The sequence below is a fragment of the Oncorhynchus tshawytscha genome, linkage group LG16 (assembly GCF_018296145.1).
Source record: "Oncorhynchus tshawytscha isolate Ot180627B linkage group LG16, Otsh_v2.0, whole genome shotgun sequence".
In the NCBI taxonomy this organism is placed as follows: domain Eukaryota; kingdom Metazoa; phylum Chordata; class Actinopteri; order Salmoniformes; family Salmonidae; genus Oncorhynchus; species Oncorhynchus tshawytscha.
The window spans coordinates 38,022,089-38,044,191 of NC_056444.1; the positions used below are offsets into that span (position 1 = coordinate 38,022,089).

Below are 22,103 nucleotides of genomic sequence, written 5' to 3' on the forward strand. Positions count from 1 at the left end.
CATGCAATGGAACAGAGAGGTTTCAGGAAAAACAGCACTTCCTGGTTGGATTTTCCTCAGGTTTTCGCCTGCAATATCAGTTCTGTTATACTCACATACAATATTTGGACAGTTTTGGAAACTTTAGTGTTTTCTATCCTAATCTGACAAATATATGCATATTCTAGATTCTGGGCCTGAGAAATAGGCAGTTTCATTTGGGTACGTTTTTCATCGCAACATCAAAATACCCCCCACACTCAAGAGGTTAATTGAAATGCATTCCAGGTGACTACCTCATGAGGCTGGTTGAGAGAATGCCAAGAGTGTGCAAAGCTGTCATCAAGGTAAAGGGTGGCTATTTGAAGAATCTCAAATATAAAATATATTTTGATTTGTTTAACACTTTTTTGGTTACTAAATGATTCCATGTGTTATTTCATAGTTTTGATGTCTTCACTATTATTCACCATGTAGAAAATAGTACAAATAAAGAAGCCGGGATAGGTAGTCCACCGTGACAGTTCATTTTCCTGCCTTGTGACAAATACAGAACCGTAAGGGCTGGAGCTCCAGATACCACCTGGTCACGTGAGAATTCCGGTCCTATGAATTCCGGTCTGGTTTTATGGTCTGGATCTAGGTCAGGGCTCTGTGGTCCGTGTGCAGGTCAAATTCCCTCCCAAGAAGGTGGTACCGGAGGCTATCTAGTGCCCACTTTATAGCCAGGCACTCCTTCTCGATGGTCGAATACCTGGTTTCCCTGGGCAACAGCTTTCAACTCAGGTACAGCACAGGGAGCTCTTCTCCTGGCTCCCCTTGGGCCAGTACCACCTTGGCATAGATTCTACAAGTGTCTGGAACTTTATTGGAGGGATGCAACACCATTCTTCCATGAGAAATTCCATAATTTGGTGTTTTGTTGATGGTGGTGTAAAATGCTGTGTCAGGCGCCACTCCAGAATCTCCCACAAGTATTCAATTGGGTGGAGATCTGGTGACTGAGACGACCATTGCATACGGTTGAATGAATTTGGGCAGTAGTGAATAGATGTGCAAATAAAGTAAATGTCATTAAATCTAATTTTGTCTTAGCTTTTAACTTATAAAATATTTGATTTTATATCACAGGTAAAATGCAGGAATTACATTCACTTGTAATACTCATCAAGAGAAGGATGGGAAGTAGGGGGAAAGGGAGTTTCTTCAACCAAACCCATCTACACCAATCTTCCCCACACCCAAATATCTCCAAACAAGTGTAATTTGTCAACTTTCAGTAAAAAAAAAAATACACTTGAAGCTAATATAAATATTGAATTAAACCAACTTAATCAAAGAACAGTTGAACAAGTGAGACACAGTTAGGATGAGGGTGTGCAAACACCATAAATCAACTTCCCCTAATGATTCCTGGAGTGAAAGAGAGAAAGCATTGGGCAGTTGAGGAATCATTCAATTTCTATGAGAGGGACACAGTGTTTAAACACACAAGTAAAACATACAGTGCATTCGGAAAGTATTCAGACCCCTTGACTTTATCCAAATTTTGTTACATTCGTTACATTCTTATTCTAAAATTGATTATCTTTTTTCCCATTAATCTACACACAATTACCCCATAATGACAAAGAAAAAACAGTTTTAGACATTTTTGCAAATAAACTCCGCAAAAAAAGAAATATCCTCTCACTGTCATTTACGTTTATTTTCAGCAAACTTAACATGTGTAAATATTTGTATGAACATAACAAGATTCAACAACTGAGACATAAACTGAACAAGTTCCACAGACATGTGACTAACAGAAATTGAATAATATGTCCCTAAACAAAGGGGGGTCAAAATCAAAAGTAACAGTCTGTATCTCCTCCCCATGGACTGCACCAGATTTGCCAGTTCTTGCTGTGAGATGTTACCCCACTCTTCCACCAAGGCAAATGTAAGTTCACGGACATTTCTGTGGGGAATGATCTTCGCTGGCCATGGCAAAACACTGACATTCCTGTCTTGCAGGAAATCACTCACAGAACGAGCAGTACGGCTAGTGGCATTGTCATGTCATGATGAGCCTGCAGGAAGGGTACCACATGAGGGAGAAGGATGTCTTCCCTGTAACGCACAGCGTTGTAATTGCCTGCAATGACAACAAGCTCAGTCCGATGATGGTGACACACCGCCCCAGACCATGACGGACCCTCCACCTCCAAATCGATCCAGCTCCAGAGTACAGGCCTCTGTGTAATGCTCATTCCTTCAATGATAAACGTGAATCTGACCATCACCCCTGGTGAGACAAAACCGCGACTTGTCAGTTTATAGCACGTTTTGCCTGTCCTGTCTGGTCTAGCGACGGTGGGTTTGTTGCCGGTGATGTCTGGTGAGGGCCTGCCTTACAACAGGTCTACAAGCCCTCAGTCCAGCCTCTCTAAGCCTATTGCGGACAGTCTGAGCACTGATGGAGGGATTGTGCATTCCTGGTGTAACTCGGAAAGTTGTTGTTGCCAACCTGTACCTGTCCCGCAGGTGTGATGTTAAGAAGTACCGATCCTGCGCAGGTATTGTTACACGTGGTCTGCGAGGATGATCAGCTGTCCGCCCTGTCTCCCTGTAGCGCTGTCTTGCAGCATGACTAAGGCACGTTCACGCAGATAAGCAGAGAACCTGGGCATCTTTCTTTTGGTGTTTTCAGTCAGTAGAAAGGCCTCTTTTAGTGTCCTAAGTTTTCATAACTGTGACCTTATTTGCCTACCGTCTGTAAGGTGTTAGTGTCTTAACGACTGTTCCACAGGTCCATGTTCATTAATTGTTTGTGGTTCATTGAACAGTGTTTAAAACCTTTACAATGAAGATCTGTGAAGTTATTTGGATTTTTACAAATTATCTTTGAAAGACAGGGTCCTGAAAAAAGGACGTCTTTTTTTGCTGAGTTTATATAAAAAATATCACATTTACATAAGTATTCAGACCCTTTACTCAGTACTTTGTTGAAGAACCTTTGGCAGCGATTACAGCCTCGAGACTTCTTGGGCATGCTACAAGCTTCACACACCTGTATTTGGGGAGTTTCTCTCATTCTTCTCTGAAGATCAACTCAAGCTCTGTCCGGTTGGGATGAGAGAGTCACTGCACAGCTATCTTCAGGTCTCTCCAAAGATGTTAGATCGGGTTCAGGTCTGGGCTCTGGCTAGGCCACTCAAGGACATTCAGAGACTTGTCCCAAAGCCACTCCTATGTTGTCTTGGCTGTGTGATTAGGGTAGTTGTCCTGTTGGAAGGTGAACATTTGCACCAGTCTGAGGTCCTGAGCAGGTTTCCATCAAGGATGTCGCTGTACTTTGCTCCGTTCATCTTTAATTTCGATCCTGACTAGTTTCCCAGACCCTGCCACTGAAAAACATCCCTACAGAATGATGCTGCCACCACCATTCTTCACTGTAGGGATGGTGCCAGGTTTCCTTCAGACGAGACACTTGGCATTCAAACCAAAGAGTTCAATCTTCGTTTCAACAGACCAGAATCTTGTTTCTCATGGTCAGAGTCCTTTAGGTGACTTTTGGACAACTCCAAGCGGGTTGTCATTTGCCTTTTACTGAGGTGTGGCTTCCATATGTCCACTCTACCATAAAGGCCTGATTAGTGGATTGCAGCAGAGATAGTTGTCCTTCTGGAAAGTTCTTCAATCTCCACAGAGGAACTCTGGAGCTCTGCCAGAGTGACCATCAGGTTCTTGGTCACCTCGCTAAACAAAGCCTTTCTCCACTGATTGCTCAGTTTGGCCGCGAGGCCAGCTCCTGGAATAGTCTTGATATTTCCAAACTTCTTCCGTTTAAGAATGATGGAGGCCACTGTGTTCTTGGGGACCTTCAATGCTAGAGAAATGTTTTGGTACCCTTCCCCAGATCTGTGCCTCGACACACTCCTGTCTCAGAGCTCAATGGACAATTCCTTTGACCTCATAGCTTGGTTTTTGCTCTGACATGCACTGTCAACTGTGGGACCTTATATAGAGGGGTGTGTGCCTTTCCAAATCATGTCCAATCAATTGAATTTACCACAGGTGGACTCCAATAAAGTTGTAGAAACATCTAAAGGATCAATAGAAACAGGATGCACCTGAGCTCAATTTCGAGTCTCATAGCAAAGGGTCTGATTACTTATGTAAATCAGATATGTTTTTTATTTTTAATACATTTGCAAACATTTAAAAAAAAATCTGTTTTCGATTTGTCACAGTATGTAGATTGATGAGGAATATTTTAGAATAAGGCTGTAATGTAACAAAATGTGGAAAAATGGAAGGATGGGGAAGGAGATGAAGGTCTCAGATGAAGTTCAAGCATTCTATCCAGATGTCCCTCAAACAGGCCTGCAGGTGCCATCAACCAAGAAAGATGGTCAAGAAGGAGAGAGCGAGCGAGAGGGCACAAGATCAATAATCACTGTTGAGCGTTCAATTTAAAATAGTTTCAAACTGTTCTAGAGTCATATTGTTTCAGCACAGTAGGGTACAGCAGGGTACCCTTGTAGGAGCCAGTAGTGCAGGACCTTGAGAGCATCACGTCCACTGTATAGGGCTGAGTGACTGAACTATGTGAAAGGTCCTGTGTGAGTGTGAGATAGCGAGGAATCAGAGTAAGTAGACAATGGACCTGATCGGACAGCTCAGAGCCGTTGCTATTTTCTGTCCATAAGAAACAATTGGATTGGTGGAAGCGGCAGGGCAGGCCTGGAGCAAGGAAGGAGGGTGTGGTCAGCAAGGCATCCCCTGAGGCTGAATGCCCTAAGGTTTTTATCAGAACGGTCGTAGATTAGTTTTGCCTTTTTCCGACATGGAATCAGTAATCAAGTAACATCTTTTATTTACTGTATTGGCTGATGTAAGTACACACATCAGCACTGACTAGCTTAATTTGATATTGTTGCATGTGTAACAATTGCTAAGTTAGCTATTCAAAGTGCCAGATGGGTAGAAGTGCCACATAGTAACTGCAGTTCATTATTACTCAGTCAATAAGCACCATCAGTCAGCCAGAAAGTCTAGCTAAGTTAGCAACTAAAAGTAGTGGAGAATTCTCACCTTTCTTCAGCAGGTAACTCTGTCCGGGCATTCATCTTGTAGCATGTTGAGGGACTAACTTACTTACATTAGCTAGTATGACTATAGCAAGTATGACTATAGCCAGTAGCCAGGTAGGGCTAGCTCATCAGACTGCTAACTTCAGTACTAGCCAGCTAGTGCAAGCCAACTTTGTTCAGTTGTTGTTGAGTTTGTTCTATTGGCACTAAATTAAAAATGGAATAAAATGTGTTATTTGTTTTCTGTAATTCCATGTCCCGTTTTTTACACAATAAATGAGAAACAAGTCGATTTTGGATTTTCAAATTCAGAAACCAAAAACGAAAATGAGTCAATATATTTTCTGTCGTCTTCTGAAATAAATAACTAATGAACGTACGATAGACGGACCGGGTCGAATACAGTGGATTTATTCGGTTTTCATCGTCAATGTTGTTTTGCTTTCAAGTAATCGGTCTGGCTAACTGCACATAGCACAGGGACATTACGAAATAGACAGAAGTGCAAAGTCGGTTAGAAAAGGCGACTTGATCGGACAGAACCCGTACTAACGTTAGCTAGTTAATCTCTGTCAAATTAAATTGGTCAAAAGGGATGCCGCTGAAATCCAAATCAGACGGATATTTGGATTTAATGTCGTCTCATTTAATCGGCAGAAGCAGTTTTCCGATAAAAGGTTGTACGATAAATCAATATCGAACGAGCGTATTTTTAAATTGCTGAATTTGAGGAACTAAACGTTAGTAGGTAACCTTAGTCTGACGAATTGAAATCACGGACCGAAAGTGCTACGCTAACATACTAGCTAATTTGGCTGGGCAGACAACAACAGATCTGTTTTGCATTATTGCCAAATAAACATTGCGAGTGAAATTGGTGAAGACGTTTCAGTTCCACAAAGAGTGCTGACATTATCTTTGACTTTGGTAAGAAGGATTGTGTACATTAGCTACCTAGATAGTAGCAGAGGTTTTTTTAGTGGGGGAGGGGATTAACGTTATCTAGTAAGAAAGAAAGAGGTTGCTCGTTTTGGGACTTTAGTTTTTGTTTACCTTCTATATGTTTCTCCATACGGGGGTGTCTCCAATGATGTGTAATGCTGATTAATGAGTCTGTGGAATCTAGTGCTGAGCGATTAATGCTTTTTGAAGTCGTTTCGATTATTAAAAAATAATCACGATTTCGGTTTCGATTATTTTTTTGAAATATGACATATTTCAGTTGTTGTGTATATTACGTTTGTTTTATTTTGTTTACTATTATTTCATTCCAAGTTATCATGTCACCTGTTTAGAGCTGCTGTCTGACAAATCACTATTTTGTAGTTCAAGGGGTCTGAATATTTTCCGAATGCACTGTATCATGCATACTCCCGAGTGGTGAGGTGGTCTAAGGCACTGCATCTCAGTGCAAGAGGCGACATTGCAGTCCCTGGTTTGAATCCAGGCTGCATTACATCCGGCTGTGATTGGGAGTCCCATTTGGGCAGCGCACAATTGGCCCAGCGTCGTCCGGGGTAGGCCGACATTGTAAATAAGAATTTGTTCTTAACTGACTTGCCTAGTTAAATAAAGGTTAAATAAAATAAATATGCATTTGGAAAGTATTCAGACCCCTTCCCTTTTTCCACATTTTGTTCCGTTACAGACTCATTCTAAAATGTTCCTCATCAATCTACTCACAATAACTCATAATGACAAAGCAATTAAATATTTGTATTTTTTTGTGATCTGCGAGTTGAGTTAACAGAAAAAGAAAAAAAAATGAAATGGAATTCCATTACATGATCCGAAGTCAGTCAATTCATTTAAAAAAATCATAAAATAACCACCATTTTGGTTCATCGCTCAGCACTAGTGGAATTCAGACCATTTTCTGCTAACATACTCTTCTGGGAAAAATTTAATCAGCCCGGTCTGAGCCAACCAAGTAGATCAATACCTACACCATAGGGATAAAATATATTTGATACACCCCTCAGGAAGCAGTGAAAAAGTATTATTGAATGTCCGATGGACTGTCTATTTTAACATTTCCCTTTCTTCTCACAGGCAGCAATGAAACTGTTAGAGAACAGCAGTTTTGAAGCTCTGGGCTCTCAACTTTGTGTTGAAACGGGAGAGTCTCACATCCTGGGCAGGTATTTACCATTACAGCACTGGACCAGCAGTATCAGTAGATCAATTGATCTCATATCTAATCACATGGCACAAGGTGTTCTGCAAAGCCTGCAATACTGTTCCATGACTAACACAGGTTCAACATTTAACAGGGTGTACTGGCCATTAGGAGGCTTGTGTGTGAACTGCAAGTACATAGCAAATAGCACATATAAATACCCCCTCCCCCCTCCACTCAGGGGTGTATTTCTGATGGGGTTAAGAGGCTCTATTTTAAAAGGCAAGATTAACACTTTGGGGCTCTTGGAGCTTCAATAACAACATATGTCAAGGCTGAGGGCACTGGCACTGATATGTAAACACAGAGATAAACAGCAAACTGTCGGAATAAGATGGTCAACTGAACTTAAACAAAATAAACCATACCAGTCAAAAGTTTGGACACCTACTCATTCAAGGGTTTTTCTTTATTTTTACTATTGCTCTACATTGTAGAATAATAGTGAAGACATCAAAACTATCTATCTGGAGCTCCAGCCCTTCCGGTTCTGTGTCTGTCACAAGGCAGGAAAATACACTGTCACTGCTCCGTTATCAGATACATTAGCAATGTGGGTCAAAACACAAGTTAACTTCGCTATCCTAGTACATACACTAACAGTCAAAAGTTTTAGAACACCTACTCATTTCAAGGGTTTTTCTTTATTTGTACTATTTTCTACATTGTATAATAGTGAAGACATCAAAACTATGAAATAACACTTGGAATCATGTAGTAACCAAAAAAAGTGTTAAACAAATCAAAATATATTTTAGATTCTTCAAAGTAGCCACCCTTTGCCTTGATGACAGCTTTGTACACGCTTGGCATTCTCTCAACCAGCTTCACCTGGTATGCTTTTCCAACAGTCTTGAAGGAGTTCCCACATATGCTGAGCACTCGTTGGCTGCTTTTCCTTCACTCTGCGATCCAACTCATCAGAAACCATCTCAATTTGGTTGAGGTCGGGTGATTGTGGAGGCCAGGTCATCTAATGCAGCACTCCATCACTCTCCTTATTGGTCAAATAGCCCTTACACAGCCTGGAAGTGTATTGGGTCATTGTCCTGTTGAAAAACAAATGATAGTCCCACTAAGCGCAAACCAGATAGGATAATGTATCGCTGCAGAATTCTGTTGTAGCCATACTGGTTAAGTGTGCCTTGAATTCTAAATAAATCAAAGCACTCTTACACTATCACATCTCCTCCTCCATGCGTCACGGTGGGAACCACACATGCAGAGATCATCTGTTCACCTACTCTACGTTTCAAAAGGACACGGCTGTTGGAATCAAAAATCTCAAATTTGGACTCATCAGGCCAAAGGACAGATTTCCACCGGTCTAATGTCCATTGCTCGTGTTTCTTGGCCCAAGCAAGTCCCTTCTTCTTATTGGTCTCCTTTAGTAGTGGTTTCTTTGCAGCAATTCAACCATGAAGGCCTGATTCACGCAGTCTCTTTTGAACAGTTGATGTTGAGATGTGTCTGTTACTTGAACTATGTGAAGCATTTATTTGGGCTGCAATTTCTGAGGCTGGTATCTCTAATGATCCTCTGCAGCAGAGGTAACTCTGGGTCTTCTTTTCCTGTGGCGGTCCTCATGAGAGCCAGTTTCATCCTAGCTCTTGGTGGTTTTTGCGTCTGCACTTGAAGAAACTTTCAAAGTTCTTCAAATGTTACATATTGACTGACTTTCATGTCTTAAAGTAATGATAGACTACCTTTTCTCTTTGCTTATATGAGCTGTTCCTGCAATAATATGTATTTGTATAAGGTTATCTTCTGTATATCACCCTTACCTTGTCACATCACAACTGATTGGCTCAAACTCATTAAGAAGAAAAGAAATTCCGCAAATTAACTTTTAATAAGGCACACCTGTTAATTGAAATGTATTCCAGGTGACTACCTCATGAAGCTGGTTGAGAGAATGCCAAGAGTGTGCAAAGCTGTCATCAAGACAAAGGGTGGCTACTTTGAACAATCTCAAATATAAAATATATTTTGATTTGTTTAGCAATATTTTGGGTTACTACATGATTCCATATGTGTTATTTCATCATTTTGATGTCTTCACTATTATTCCACAATGTATAAAATAATACAAATAAAAACCCTTGAATGAGTAGGTGTCCAAACTTTTGACTGGTACTAATATCTTTATATTATACAATCCCTTCGGGGAAGTGTTCAGAGCCCTTTACTTTTTCCACATTTTGTTACGTTACAGCCTTATTCAAAAATGTATAAAAACATTTTTTTTTAATCTTCAGCAATCTACACACAATACCCCATAATGACAAAGCGAAAACAGGTTTTTAGAAATTTTTGCAAATATATTACAATCAGAAATACCTTATTTACTTAAGTATTCAGACCCTTTAATATGAGACTCAAAATTGAGCTCAGGTGCATCCTGTTTCCATTGACAGTCCTTAAGATGGTTCTACAACTTGATTGGAGTCCACCTGTGGTAAATTCAATTTATTAGACATGATTTGGAAAGGCACACACCTGTCTATATAAGGTCCCACAGTTGACCGTGTATGTCGGAGCAAAAACCAAGCCATGAGGTCACAGGAATTTTCAATAGAGCTCAGAGACAGGATTGTGTCGAGGGCACAGATCTGGGGAAGGGTACCAAAACATTTCTGCAGCTTTGAAGGTCCCCAAGAACAGAGTGGCCTCCATCATTCTTAAATGGAAGAAGTTTGGAACCACGAAGACTATTCCTAGAGCTGGCCTCCTGATCAAACTGAGCAATCAGTGGAGAAGCGCCTTGTTCAGGGACGTGACCAAGAACCTGATTGTCATTCTGACAGAGCTGTAGAAACATCTCAAGGATTATCAATGGAAACAGGATGCAGAAAAATCATTTTTAGGTAAAGGCTGTTATGTAACAAAATGTGGTAAAAGTCAAGGGGTCTGAATACCTTCTGAAGGCACACACAACCTACCAATCTGTTTTTCTACCAAACCAAAACCACAATGATAGACACCTCTGTCAGAGATTGATGTCATAAAACCTGAAAGGGGTGTGTCGCCTCATGACATGTGTCTGTGCTAAGATAAGTGGTGTAGGCTACGTGATTTAAATACCTGAGCAAGACCAGATGAGTCAATATCGTGTTATGCAGTAGAATTGCCATAGAAATGTTGCCCTATTCAATCCCTGTAGCGATTACTCGTAATGTGGAACGTTTAGCTAAATAGGCGTAATCTCTCTTGCAAAAAGTCTTGATCCCGCAAATAGGGTGATGGATGAGTGTTTTGTGTTAGGCGACAGGGGGTTAGATTAACTGAACTGCAGCAGAGGGGTATACTAGGAACTCAATGAGTTAGCCCACCAACTTTGATAAACAACCAGAAATAACTATTTACATTCTGGTTCATGAAGAAAGCTGAACGTCTTTGTGTTTTTGATTGTTGAGTTAAGCCTGAAATGGCCATGGTCTACTTATCTTTAAAAAATATATATTTTTAAAGAAGTTATTTCTAGAATATTCAGGCAAGTTAGCAGGCTAACTCATTGATCCTTCTTAGTAGGAAGCCCTTCAGGCTTTGAGGTAACAGTAGGAACAGGGATGTTGCATAATGGACTCTAGGTTATGAGACCAGTGGATACAGTAATGGTGGTGATGACCCCTGTCCTGGCTATGATCAATAGGGGCAGTCTGATGCAGGACAGGGTGTACTCTTACAGGGCTTTGTGGCTATTTGTAGACTGTGTAATGGGGAGTGGTATGGAGCGTAAACCAGGGGAGAACGACTGACCCGTCTCATTGAAACCACAACGTTCAAGGCCGAATGCTGAACTGCAGCATTGTTTTCAGAAAAAACAAGATCCCCTATTATAGGGTTAAATCTGTATGAATTCAATAACTTTTTGACAGCATCCCTTTTGATTTAGACAACTTTCAATGCATGTTTGCCCATGGAAGAAGTAGTCAGAAAGTTATTTTTGGACTTGAATGCAAAAACATTCAGGGGATAGAGGTGCTCAAAGTTGACCCATTTTGCATACTCCACCGTACCATGAGAAATCTATGTCTTCATCACTAGAAAATATAAACGGTTGAGTTGGATATCATTTAAAAGCTTAAACAGGGTTGTTAAACTATTTTATTTCAATGTTTTTTTTACTTTTTTTTACTTCAATTATCTAAAAATGCGTAGCCTCCGATTTGTTTTTTCTTCTTCACATTAGCTTAGACTAGAGGTATAGCTTAGACTAGAGATCGACCGATTAATCGGAATGGCCGATTAATTAGGGCCGATTTCAGGCTTTCATAACAGTCGGAAGTCTGTATTTTTGGGCGCCGATTTGCCGATTTTTTTTTTTTTTGTTGTTGTATTTATTGATATAAAAATAAAATTAATACCTTTTATTTTACTAGGTAAGTCACATTCTTATTTTCAATGACGGCCTAGGAACGGTGGGTTAACTGCCCTGTTCAGGGGCAGAACGACAGATTTTTATCTTGTCAGCTCGGGGGATCCAATCTTGCAACCTTATAGTTAACTAGTCCAACACAATCACGACCTGCCTCTCTCTGGTTGCACTCCACAAGGAGACTGCCTGTTACGTGAATGCAGTAAGCCAAGGTAAGTTGCTAGCTAGCATTAAACTTATCTTATAAAAAACAATCAATCATAACCACTAGTTAACTACACATGGTTGATGATTTTACTAGATATTATCTAGTGTGTCCTGTGTTTCATATAATCTGACTGAGCATACAAGGTAGGCAGAAGCAGGCGCGTAAACATTCATTCAAACAGCACTTTAGTGCGTTTTGCCAGCAGCTCATCGTTGTGCGTCAAGCATTGCGCTGTTTATGACTTAAAGCCTATCAACTCCTGAGATGAGGTGGGTGTAACCGAAGTGAAATTGCTAGCTAGTTAGCGCGCGCTAATAGCATTTCAAACGTCACTCGCTCTGAGCCTTCTAGTTATTCCCCTTGCTCTGCATGGGTAACGCTGCTTTGATGGTGGCTGTTGTGTTGCTGGTTCGAGCCCAGGGAGGAGCGAGGAGAGGGATGGAAGCTATACTGTTACACTTGCAATACTGAAGTGCCTATAAGAACATCCAATAGTCAAAGGTTAATGAAATACAAATGGTATAGAGGGAAATAGTCCTATAATTCCTATAATAACTACAACCTAAAACTTCTTACCTGAGCTCAATTTTGAGTCTCATAGCAAAGGATCTGAATACTTATGTAAATAAGGTATTTCTGTTGTTTTTGTTTTTTTGCTTTGTCGTTATTGGGTATTGTGTGTACATTGATGATGAAAACATCTATTTCATCCATTTTAGAATAAGCTGTAACGTAGCAAAATGTGGAAAAAAGGGAAGGGGTCTGAATACTTTCTGAATGCACTGTAAATCTCCCTTGTCTCACGTACCCCTAATATAGACAACAATCAATGTCTTATATAAACAAGACAATCACAATATAATACACAACAGGCAACAAAAGGCAGACCATATACTATCCCGGGCATTTTCTTCTCACTCACTTTTGAGACATGAAACTGGCTATAGAGGTTATAAGTTCCAAATTCTTTGCTTACCAAGAAGACGGTGAATGTTCCTAAGTGGCCATGTTACAGTTTTGACTTAAATCTGCTTGAAATATTATGTTAGGACTTGAACATTTATCTCTAGCCATGATCCCCAACATCTTGACAGAGCTTGAAGAATTTTAAAAAGAATAATAGGCAACTATTACACAATCCAGGTGTGCAAAGCTCTTAGAGACTTACCCAAGAAGACTTACCCGTAATGATTGCTGCCAAAGGTGTTTCTAACATGTATGGACTCAGGGAGCTGAATACTTATGCAATTACATTTTTTTATATACTCTACAGTGCATTTGGAAAGTATTCAGACCCCTTTACTTTTTTCACATGGTAAAGTTACAGGCTTATTCTAAAATGGTTTAAATGAAACATTTTCCTCATCAATCGATTCACAATACATGGTGAAACCGTTCTATTTTTGTTTTGTCAGACCAGATGGGGGAAAAAAGTACTATCTTTGTCCCCATGTGCAGTTTCAAACCGTATTCTGGCTTTTTTTATGGCGGTTTTGGAGCAGTGGCTTCTTCCTTGCTGAGCGGCCTTTCAGGTTATGTCTATATAGGACTTGTTTTACTGTGGATATAGATACTTTTGTAATCTGTTTCCTCCAGCATCTTCACAAGGTCCTTTGCTGTTGTTCTGCAATTGATTTGCACTTTTCGCACCAATGTACGTTCATCTCTAGGAGACAGAACACGTCTCCTTCCTGAGCAGTATAACGTGGTACCTTCAGGCATTTGGAAAATTTTCCCAAGGATGAACCAGACTTGTGGAGGTCTACAATTTTTCTTCTGAGGTCTTGGCTGATTTCTTTTGATTTTCCCATGATGTCAAGCGAAGAGGCACTGAGTTTAAAGGTAGGCCTTGAAATACATCCACAGGTACACCTCCAATTGACTCAAATGATGTCAATTAGTCTATCAGAAGCTTCTAAAGCCGTGACATCATTTTCTGGAATTTTCCAAGCTGTTTAAAGGCACAATAAACTTAGTGTATGTAAACCTCTGACCCACTGGAATTGTGATACAGTGAATTATAAGTGAAATAATTGTTGGAAAAAATTACGTGTATGTAAACATCCGACTTCAACTGTATATATGTCATTTTTGTGGAAGACAATCATTGTACCAATATTTGCTTCTATTACGCAAAATGTATGTTCTTTAAACAATTTATTTAAATATCGCACATAGAAGAAGTTATAAGGATAATTTTAATTGCTAATTGCAGCCGTCAGTACACCAGTCAGCATTCAGCTTGAGATACTCAGTGAGAGGGCACAGCCCTGAGCTAGCTTGCAACGTCACTTCCTGAAGTAGCTGAAACTGCAAATTTTATGTATCCATTGGACGCCATCTTAACAAATGTTTTTTGCTTCAAATGCGCTATTGAGTCTACACATAGGAATGAATGGTGTCACGTGATCAATGACTATCTATTTATACGCAGTTATTTGCATAGAGACACATACACACACAGCTAGGCACTGAAACAGCTACCAAGTGCTGGTGTTTAGACTGCTGCTTACTGAATTAGAATGGGCAACAATGGCAGCAAGAGCCGTGCTGGCACCATGTGACCCAATGAGGCTGCTTCTTTCCACCCTAATAAAGAGCCCAAGTCTGCCAATACTCAGCAAAGTTCAACTGGACCCATTACTAATGATAAATGGAGCACACACTCGCACATGAATTTGAGGAAGTCCCTGTTTGTTCAGTATTTTTTAAATTTGTCTGTTAATGAAAAGTAGGCCAGTCACGTCACCACCCCCGTGACCTTTGCTCCTTCCTATAATAAGACTGCCACAGTGTGTCTCTGAGCCAGATTTTGGGTTGCACAACCCCTGCTCTTACATAACTGGGGGTGAGGGGAAAATAAACACACGACTGGACTCTGCTCCACTCCGTCTGCATTCCACCCATACCCCTCAAATAGAACACAGTGAAACAGAGACACAGACACAGATACTTGTTCAAAGCAATAAATACAGAACACGAGACGTACAGTGCCTTGCAAAAGTATTTAGACCTCTTGGATTTTCTTCACATTTTATTGTGTTACAAAGTGGGATTAAAATAGATGTAATTGTCATTGTTTGTCAACAATGCACAAAATATTATGTCAAAGTGTGGGGGGAGTGACCTTTTTTTAATGATAAAACATTTAATAACTAATATTCAGCCTCTTTGTTTATGCAAGCCTAAATTAGTTCAGGAGTAAAATGTTGCTAAACAAATCACAAAGTTACATGGACTCACTCTGTGTGAAGTTATAGGGGTTGACATTCTTTTTAAAATTACTAACCCTTCCTCTCTCCCCTCAGCCAAGTATTGCATTTCAAGCACTGATTCGACTACAAAGACCAGGGAGCTTTTCGAAGGCCTGGTAAAAAAAAAAGACAGTGATTTGTAGATGGTTAACAATAACAAATCAGACATTGAATATATCTTTAAGCATGGTCTAGTTAATTATGCTGTGCGTTATGCATGGCTTGACGTAACTTTTTTTTGCCACTTGTCCTTTTCTTTTACTTGTCCAATAGCACAAGTCACTTGTATAAAAACCTTTTTTTAAAGCATTGAGGCTGATGCAACAGGTCAGACCGTTTAGCTTAAAATGTTGAAGTTTTATTTCTTCATATTATATGCTCAACAATGCGCACATGGCTGTTGGCTACATGCGAATGTTCCAAAATGCAATTAGCAGGGAAAACACCTTTCTCAAAAGCGCACCTCACGCGCAAGTGGTTTCATGTGACAGAGATGAAAGTATCCATTAGAAATTAAGAAAGGGGAGATCATCAACTAGCATGGGTTACTAATATGACTCGTATTATGCGTTTGGCTGTAGGACAATTAAATTACGTTGATTTGAAATCCAATAGAACATGAGAAATGCTGTTTTTTAATGGCATATTAAGTGTTTATAAAATAATTCCTTCATTTCAGTGGTCGTATTTTGGCTAGGCTACTTTGAAACAAGACATACTTCATAAAATTACATACAATGTCCAGGTTTTAAACAATTACGTTTTATGGTTAAATAGTTTTCAAATGTTGACCGCCTCCGCTCAGATTCAAGGTAGGTGATGTTGCGGTGCACAACAGGCACTGTCCTTCTCTCTCTGGTCTTTGTGACCGTTTGATCTGCTGTTAATTATCCTTCATTATGTTGGTCAAACATGACTGGTGTTTCACCTATATTTATGTAATTCAAACTCTCATTAAAGTTTGGCTACATTTTCCTGGCGCCTCTTGTCATGTCAGCATCGGTTTGGACATGAGGCTGTAGCCAATATGCATATCACCTTCACTTTGACATGTATTTTTTTTTTAAATCATGTAAGCTACATGAAACAGATTTTAATATTATTCCAGTGCCTCTCTGATTAAATTCTGATCGGAGTAATTGTTCGATATTGTGATTTCCGTGTTTTACATTTCTACTTTTCCATTCGGACTACTTAAATCTACAGTATATTCTTCTTGTCTGAATTTATTTTTAGAAATGTTACTTGTCCCAGACAGGAGGACTAGCGTTAATGTCGATCCCCGCCTTATGTATTAAACCACCCAGAAACCTAAAAGATACAGTCGTCCTTCTGAACTGAGCTGTAGGACAGGAATGAAACGGCTCAGGGATGAGGCTATTGATGATTTTTAAACGGTGTGGTAAACCGTTGGGTTGAGCGTGCAGAGATTGACACAGAGACAGGGAGGTTTTAGTCTGCAAAAAAAAAACTTTACTAGGACAAAAAATAAACATTACAAAGAAAATCACTTAGGTCTTGAAATACATCCACAGTTACACCCCCAATTGCCTATCAGAAGCTTCTAAAGCCATGACATCATTTTCTGGAATTCTCCAAGCTGTTTAAAGGCACAGTCAACTTCTGACCCACTGAAATTGTGATACAGTGAATTATAAGTGAAATAATCTGTCTGTAAAAAATTACTTGTGTTAAGCACAAAGTAGATGTCCTAACCGACATGCCAAAACTATAATTGTTAACAAGAAATTTGTGGAGTGGTTGAAAAACTATTTTTAATGACTCCAACCTAAGTGTATGTAAACTTCTGACTTCAGCTGTAGCTAGATACATTTCCTAATGTTTTGCTTGATGTTAGTCTTGCATTTTTAACTTGCTACCGGAGAACTACACAGCTGGAGGAAAGCATCAGAGAAAAGTAGCCTTCACAACAGTCAGAGCGCTGTCTGGTGATCCAGTGGCGAAAGCAAAGATATTTCACCGAGTGGAGAATTGCAACTGAAGGTCAAAATTTGTCCATTTTAGATCTGCATTTTCAAAACGCAGCAAGATATTGTTTCTGTTTTATCCTTCATTTTATGAGTAAAAAAATGTGAAATCCTGCATTAGCATGACCCCTGAGTATTGAATACGGGACATGACTAGTTTGATACAATACCCATGTCCTCCTTAGTCAGTAGCTAAATGGATCGTCCACTTGACAAAAGTTAACTCTGGGATTTTTATCTGTCTCTATAGGATTGAGAGCTACTCCTGCAAGATGGCTGGTGATGACAAGCACATGTTTAAGCAATTTTGCCAGGAGGGGGAGCCACATGTCCTAGAGGCCCTCTCGCCCCCCCAGTCCAGCGCCACCAGCCCACCCCAGTAAGTACCACAGCCACACCCCTTATCAATGTTTACATCACACTAGGAATGAAACGGAGGGACTACCTGTTTTCCATTGCAGAATGTTTTGCACTAATGCATTGATACTGGTGTTGTGTCACAGTATTAGTCTCTTATGTGGCACACTAAGGGGGTGGCAGCGGTTAAGAGCATTGGTCTAGTAACCATAAGGTCACTGGTTCAAATCCCTGAGCCGACTAGGTGAAAAATATGTCTGTGCCCTAGATAATTAATTGTAACTTCCCAACCAAATTACTGAACTCTCTCTCTCTACTCATCTCACTTGTTTTGTGCAGACTGGGGAAGAGCAGTGAGGACGCCGAAAACCCTCTGAGTGACAAGTGTTGCAGGAAGACCTTGTTCTACCTCATCACCACGCTCAACGAGTCGTTCAGGCCCGACTATGACTTCAGCGCAGCCCGGGCCCACGAGTTTAGCCGTGAGCCCAGCCTCAACTGGGTCAGTAGCACCGCCTCTGCTCCTCTCATGATTACACCACTTTAGAATGACTTAAAACCAATCTAATTGGGCGGTCATTCATGCCTAATTTCAGAATTGCCCAGATACTCATATACAGATACGTTGAATCATCCCATGCAAGTCCCGGAAGCACATTGTAACCAAGCCATACACATAAGGGGAACGTAGTGAGTTTTCTACAAGGGGCTTATGGAATATCACAGGCTGTAAGATAGAGGTGTCAAACTCAATTCCTGGAGGACCATGTCTGCTGGTTTTGTTTTATTTAGTTTTGTGTCTAATGACGACCTAAACCACCAGGTGGCGAAGCAATCACCTTAATTACAACCTGATTTATCACAATAACCTTAAATGATCAATCAAGTGCAGACACTCGGCCCTCCACAGGATTTGAGTTTGACAGCTCCACACATCTGTGAGGAGAATAAGTGGTCCTAACGTTGGTGTGCCGTGTCTCCTCCAGGTGGCGAATGCAGTGAGCAGCAGCCTGTACTCATCAGTTGGGGTGGAGTTCAACTCCCTGGGGCCTGAGCTGTGGAACTCCATCGACCAGGAAATTTGCCTGCAGGATTGTGACATTTACAGGTGTGCGTGGGAGATATGGTGGTCCCGCGTGGCTCAGTTGGTAGAGCATGGCGCTTGCAACGTCAGGCTTGTGTATTCGATTATCACGGTGGACCAGTAACATAAAAAAAATAAATGCATGCATTCACTACTGTAAGTCGTTCTGGATAAGAGCGTCTGCTAAATGACTAACATGTGAGCGTAAATGTATATGCTGCTTGTTGTGTTTGTTGCCGGTATATGTAGTATATTTATAATGTCCTTATTTGTCCTCAGCTACAACCCTGACCTGGACTCAGACCCCTTTGGGGAGGAAGGCAGCCTCTGGTCCTTCAACTACTTCTTCTACAACAAGAAGCTGAAGAGGATTGTATTCTTCACCTGTCGCTCCGTCAGGTGAGCAGCCACAGCGGGCTTCAGTCGGACTCCATTATCAATGCAGTCTGTGACGATACACATATGAGTTTGTTAGTTCTATACAGCCAGTCCAAAGCCGTTTCTGGCCTGTGGATGACTTTCTATGGTCCACTGTGTATGTTCTAAAATTGGATAAATCTGTCCCATGTTGCTGGTATGAATTGCTCACACCAAACCAGCACAGCAGCAGGAGTTGATTGGGCTTGACGTGCCGAGGCAGCTTGTTCACAACCCAAAGCCTGTCTGATCTCATGATGTGTGTGTGTGTGTGTGTGACTGTTATCCATTACCAGGAGGACAAAAGGCCAGGAAAGGGGACTACCAGGTCAACTCCAAAAACTCCACAAACAATCTGTCAACCAGAGCAACCACATGCATGTACCTGTATGATTGATTAATGAGGCATGGTTTTTCTGCTTTATTTCCACAGTGTCTTGAGTGGGTATGGCTGCGGTTGTCTGGACAACGAGTTGGACATGGAGCTGGATGATGAAGAGGAGATGGATGGATTCACTGAGGACAGGTGGGATCATGTTACTATAGTAATGTTACTACCTGCTTATACTCTTCTAGTGCACTGATGGGCCTCAGTCTTACATATATATACTTTGTCTGTGCATGGGGGTTACATTTTGGATTTGTGTCTAAATAGAGCCATGATTGACACTGCCTTGTTCTGTCCTGTCGGCAGGTTCCCCAGAGCTCTTTGTGTCTAGGCACACCCATGCCAAACTTCTACGCCTACACAACCTCCTCCCCCTTCATCTATCCTGTTTCTTTTTTCCTCATCTATCCTTGTTTTTTTTCTTTGTCTCGATGTTCTGTACAGCCTGACCCAGGAAGCCATTTGCTCATGTAGAGGAAATACACCCCCCCATTGACAAGTGCATGTTTCACGCCTTTCACATCAGCTCGATCCGACCCATACCGTGAAGGACGTTTTCAAAATGCCCAGGGTAACTGGGATCTAGGTCTCCTGTCTATTGTGCTTCCTCTATCTTCTGTTGTCACTGAGCTAAGCACTGACTCTGTGCCTGATAATTTGATGGAAGGACCTTCCTATGCCTCTCAAACCACATCCTCGTCACCTGAATCCAGCCGCTGCTTGGATGCTGCGCTCTTAAAGAAACCCTCCCAATACTTATTGGATCTGTCTTGGATATTTATGGTCAAGAGAGACCATGGACAGCTAACCCTGACAAGCAAACATTCTCTTTTATTAAAAATCGCAGCAGATGATGTCACAGAAACGGCTGTGTAAGTGGAGATAGAAGTCCACAGTGCAACACCAGCATCAGTGAGAGCCATGGAAAGGGAGGGGCTTATTACATCAAACTTCTCCAATCCCACACTGGGTAGAGGATGGGACAACGACAGCTAATTCAATTGACTGTCTATCCAGCTGATTTCCATTTGTGACTGCTTCCTTTGTGTGGCTTTTATGCTTGACAGTGGTGTTAATGTGAGAACTGAAAACTTTTATAGCTCCCAAGTTTTTAAACGAATGCTGCTTTTGTAATGGAAACATTGTAATATCTTATGTTGTCTTATTACTGAACATGACATGTGTAGATGGGAGATGGAGATGACTCTGCCAAGGAAAGAAATATGACATCAGACTTGCAGCTTATACAAGATCACTTTCATGAGCGCCTCTGTCACATTGTTCTGCCCATCAGTAACCATGTTCCTCAATGTGTGATTTTTCTGATTCCCTTATGATTTAGGCTAACCTATTGTAAAACTTCTACCCATTTTCCTCTGCTACAATCATCCATTTATTTTATGCTCAAACATTACAAAGGCTTTGATGTAAAGTCAAGTGAATGTACTAAACACAGGCAGCAAAGGCATCAGCGATAGTTCCAGTAATGTTATTAAAGTGTTTTACAGTATTTTTTAGAAAGAAAGACCCTTTTATCTCTGTGTTCCCTGTGTAAGGCTTGTGAACCTCCCATGATGACCTCCGTTCAGGACCTGTTTTGATTATACAGCATATGTTAATAAAGTTGTGTTTGAACCAGAGTGTCCTCTGTGTTGTCATAGAGAGTGGACACGGGCAGCTCACCCAACACAACACATCCCACTCACAAGGAAGAAGAGGACCAAAATGAAGATGTTTTGAACAGTAATGACTACAATGTGATACAGCAGTGTAAGGTATAGTTAACCATGTTTCCTACAAGAGGAACGTGTTATGTTACACCTCACACTACAACCTTTTTAATAACTAAAAGTGTTCCTATTGACATTTTTGAGTAATGCAAAGAAACATGGAAGGGGCTATAAACTTGGTCCTGCTCAATCTGTCTTCCTTAATTCAATTAGGTAAAAGGCTGAGAACATAGACCTCATATAACAATGTTAAACCTTCAATAAATAATTGGAATAGCACAAGCTATACTTATCACCAGGGGCGCAACTTTGGTTTTAGAAGTGGGGGAAACATGTTTTATTTTTTTATCCAGTCGGATAAAAACTCCAAACAGCCTACACGACCACTTGTAGGAGTCTGCATGGTCCTAAAGCACACCATTGCCCTGTTTTGTATCACATTCCAATGATAAAACTGGGGAGGACAAAAATGCTATTTCAGAATTTGGGGGTGACTTGTCCCTCCCGTCCCCAGTGAAAGATACGCCCCTGCTTATCAGGACTGATTTAACATTTTAATGTTCTTACATTGTAAATGGCAGTCATCTTCATCTTGGAGACTAGAGGTATGAGCAGGGGAGAAAAGGACCAGTGCAGGAAAGTCCAGAAGTGGAACTATGGCTAGGGAACACCAAACCAGGCAGCTAGAGGTTGACTTCAGACAGATGGATGCTACAGCTAGATAGAGGGGCTCAGAACCCCTTGTGCAGTGGGGATGAAGCAGAAAAGAGAAACATGCAGTGGGGTTAATATCTCATTAAGCCAATAACCAAAACTTCTGCACTATAACAGCACAGCTACAGAAACAAAAGGAGTCTAGGAACACAAATGAAAAGATAATTGAATGAAAAGTAAAAGTACAAGAATGGATAAAGAGGGGTTGAAGGGGCGAGAATGGATGGATAGAGAGAGGTTATACAAACTTTTTACCTAATATAGAAATCCCTGCATGCTCCTCCTTCCTCCCTACCTGCCTCCCGCTTCCTCCCTGCACACCACGGGAGGGGAGGGGAGGACGGCTCAT

The 22,103-nt window shown here is 40.9% G+C and overlaps 1 protein-coding gene across 1 annotated transcript; it reads left to right on the top strand.

The window, feature by feature from the left end:
• Positions 1 to 5,403: 5,403 nt before the first annotated feature.
• Positions 5,404 to 20,950, top strand: LOC112215624 (repressor of RNA polymerase III transcription MAF1 homolog). The gene is made up of 8 exons (XM_024374800.2): positions 5,404 to 5,984; positions 7,110 to 7,198; positions 17,315 to 17,443; positions 17,761 to 17,923; positions 18,408 to 18,529; positions 18,785 to 18,904; positions 19,356 to 19,448; positions 19,617 to 20,950. The coding sequence occupies exons 2-8, from the start codon at positions 7,116 to 7,118 to the stop codon at positions 19,639 to 19,641; spliced, it is 735 nt and encodes a 244-aa protein (XP_024230568.1). The 5' UTR covers positions 5,404 to 5,984; positions 7,110 to 7,115; the 3' UTR covers positions 19,642 to 20,950.
• The last annotated feature ends 1,153 nt before the right edge of the window (positions 20,951 to 22,103 follow it).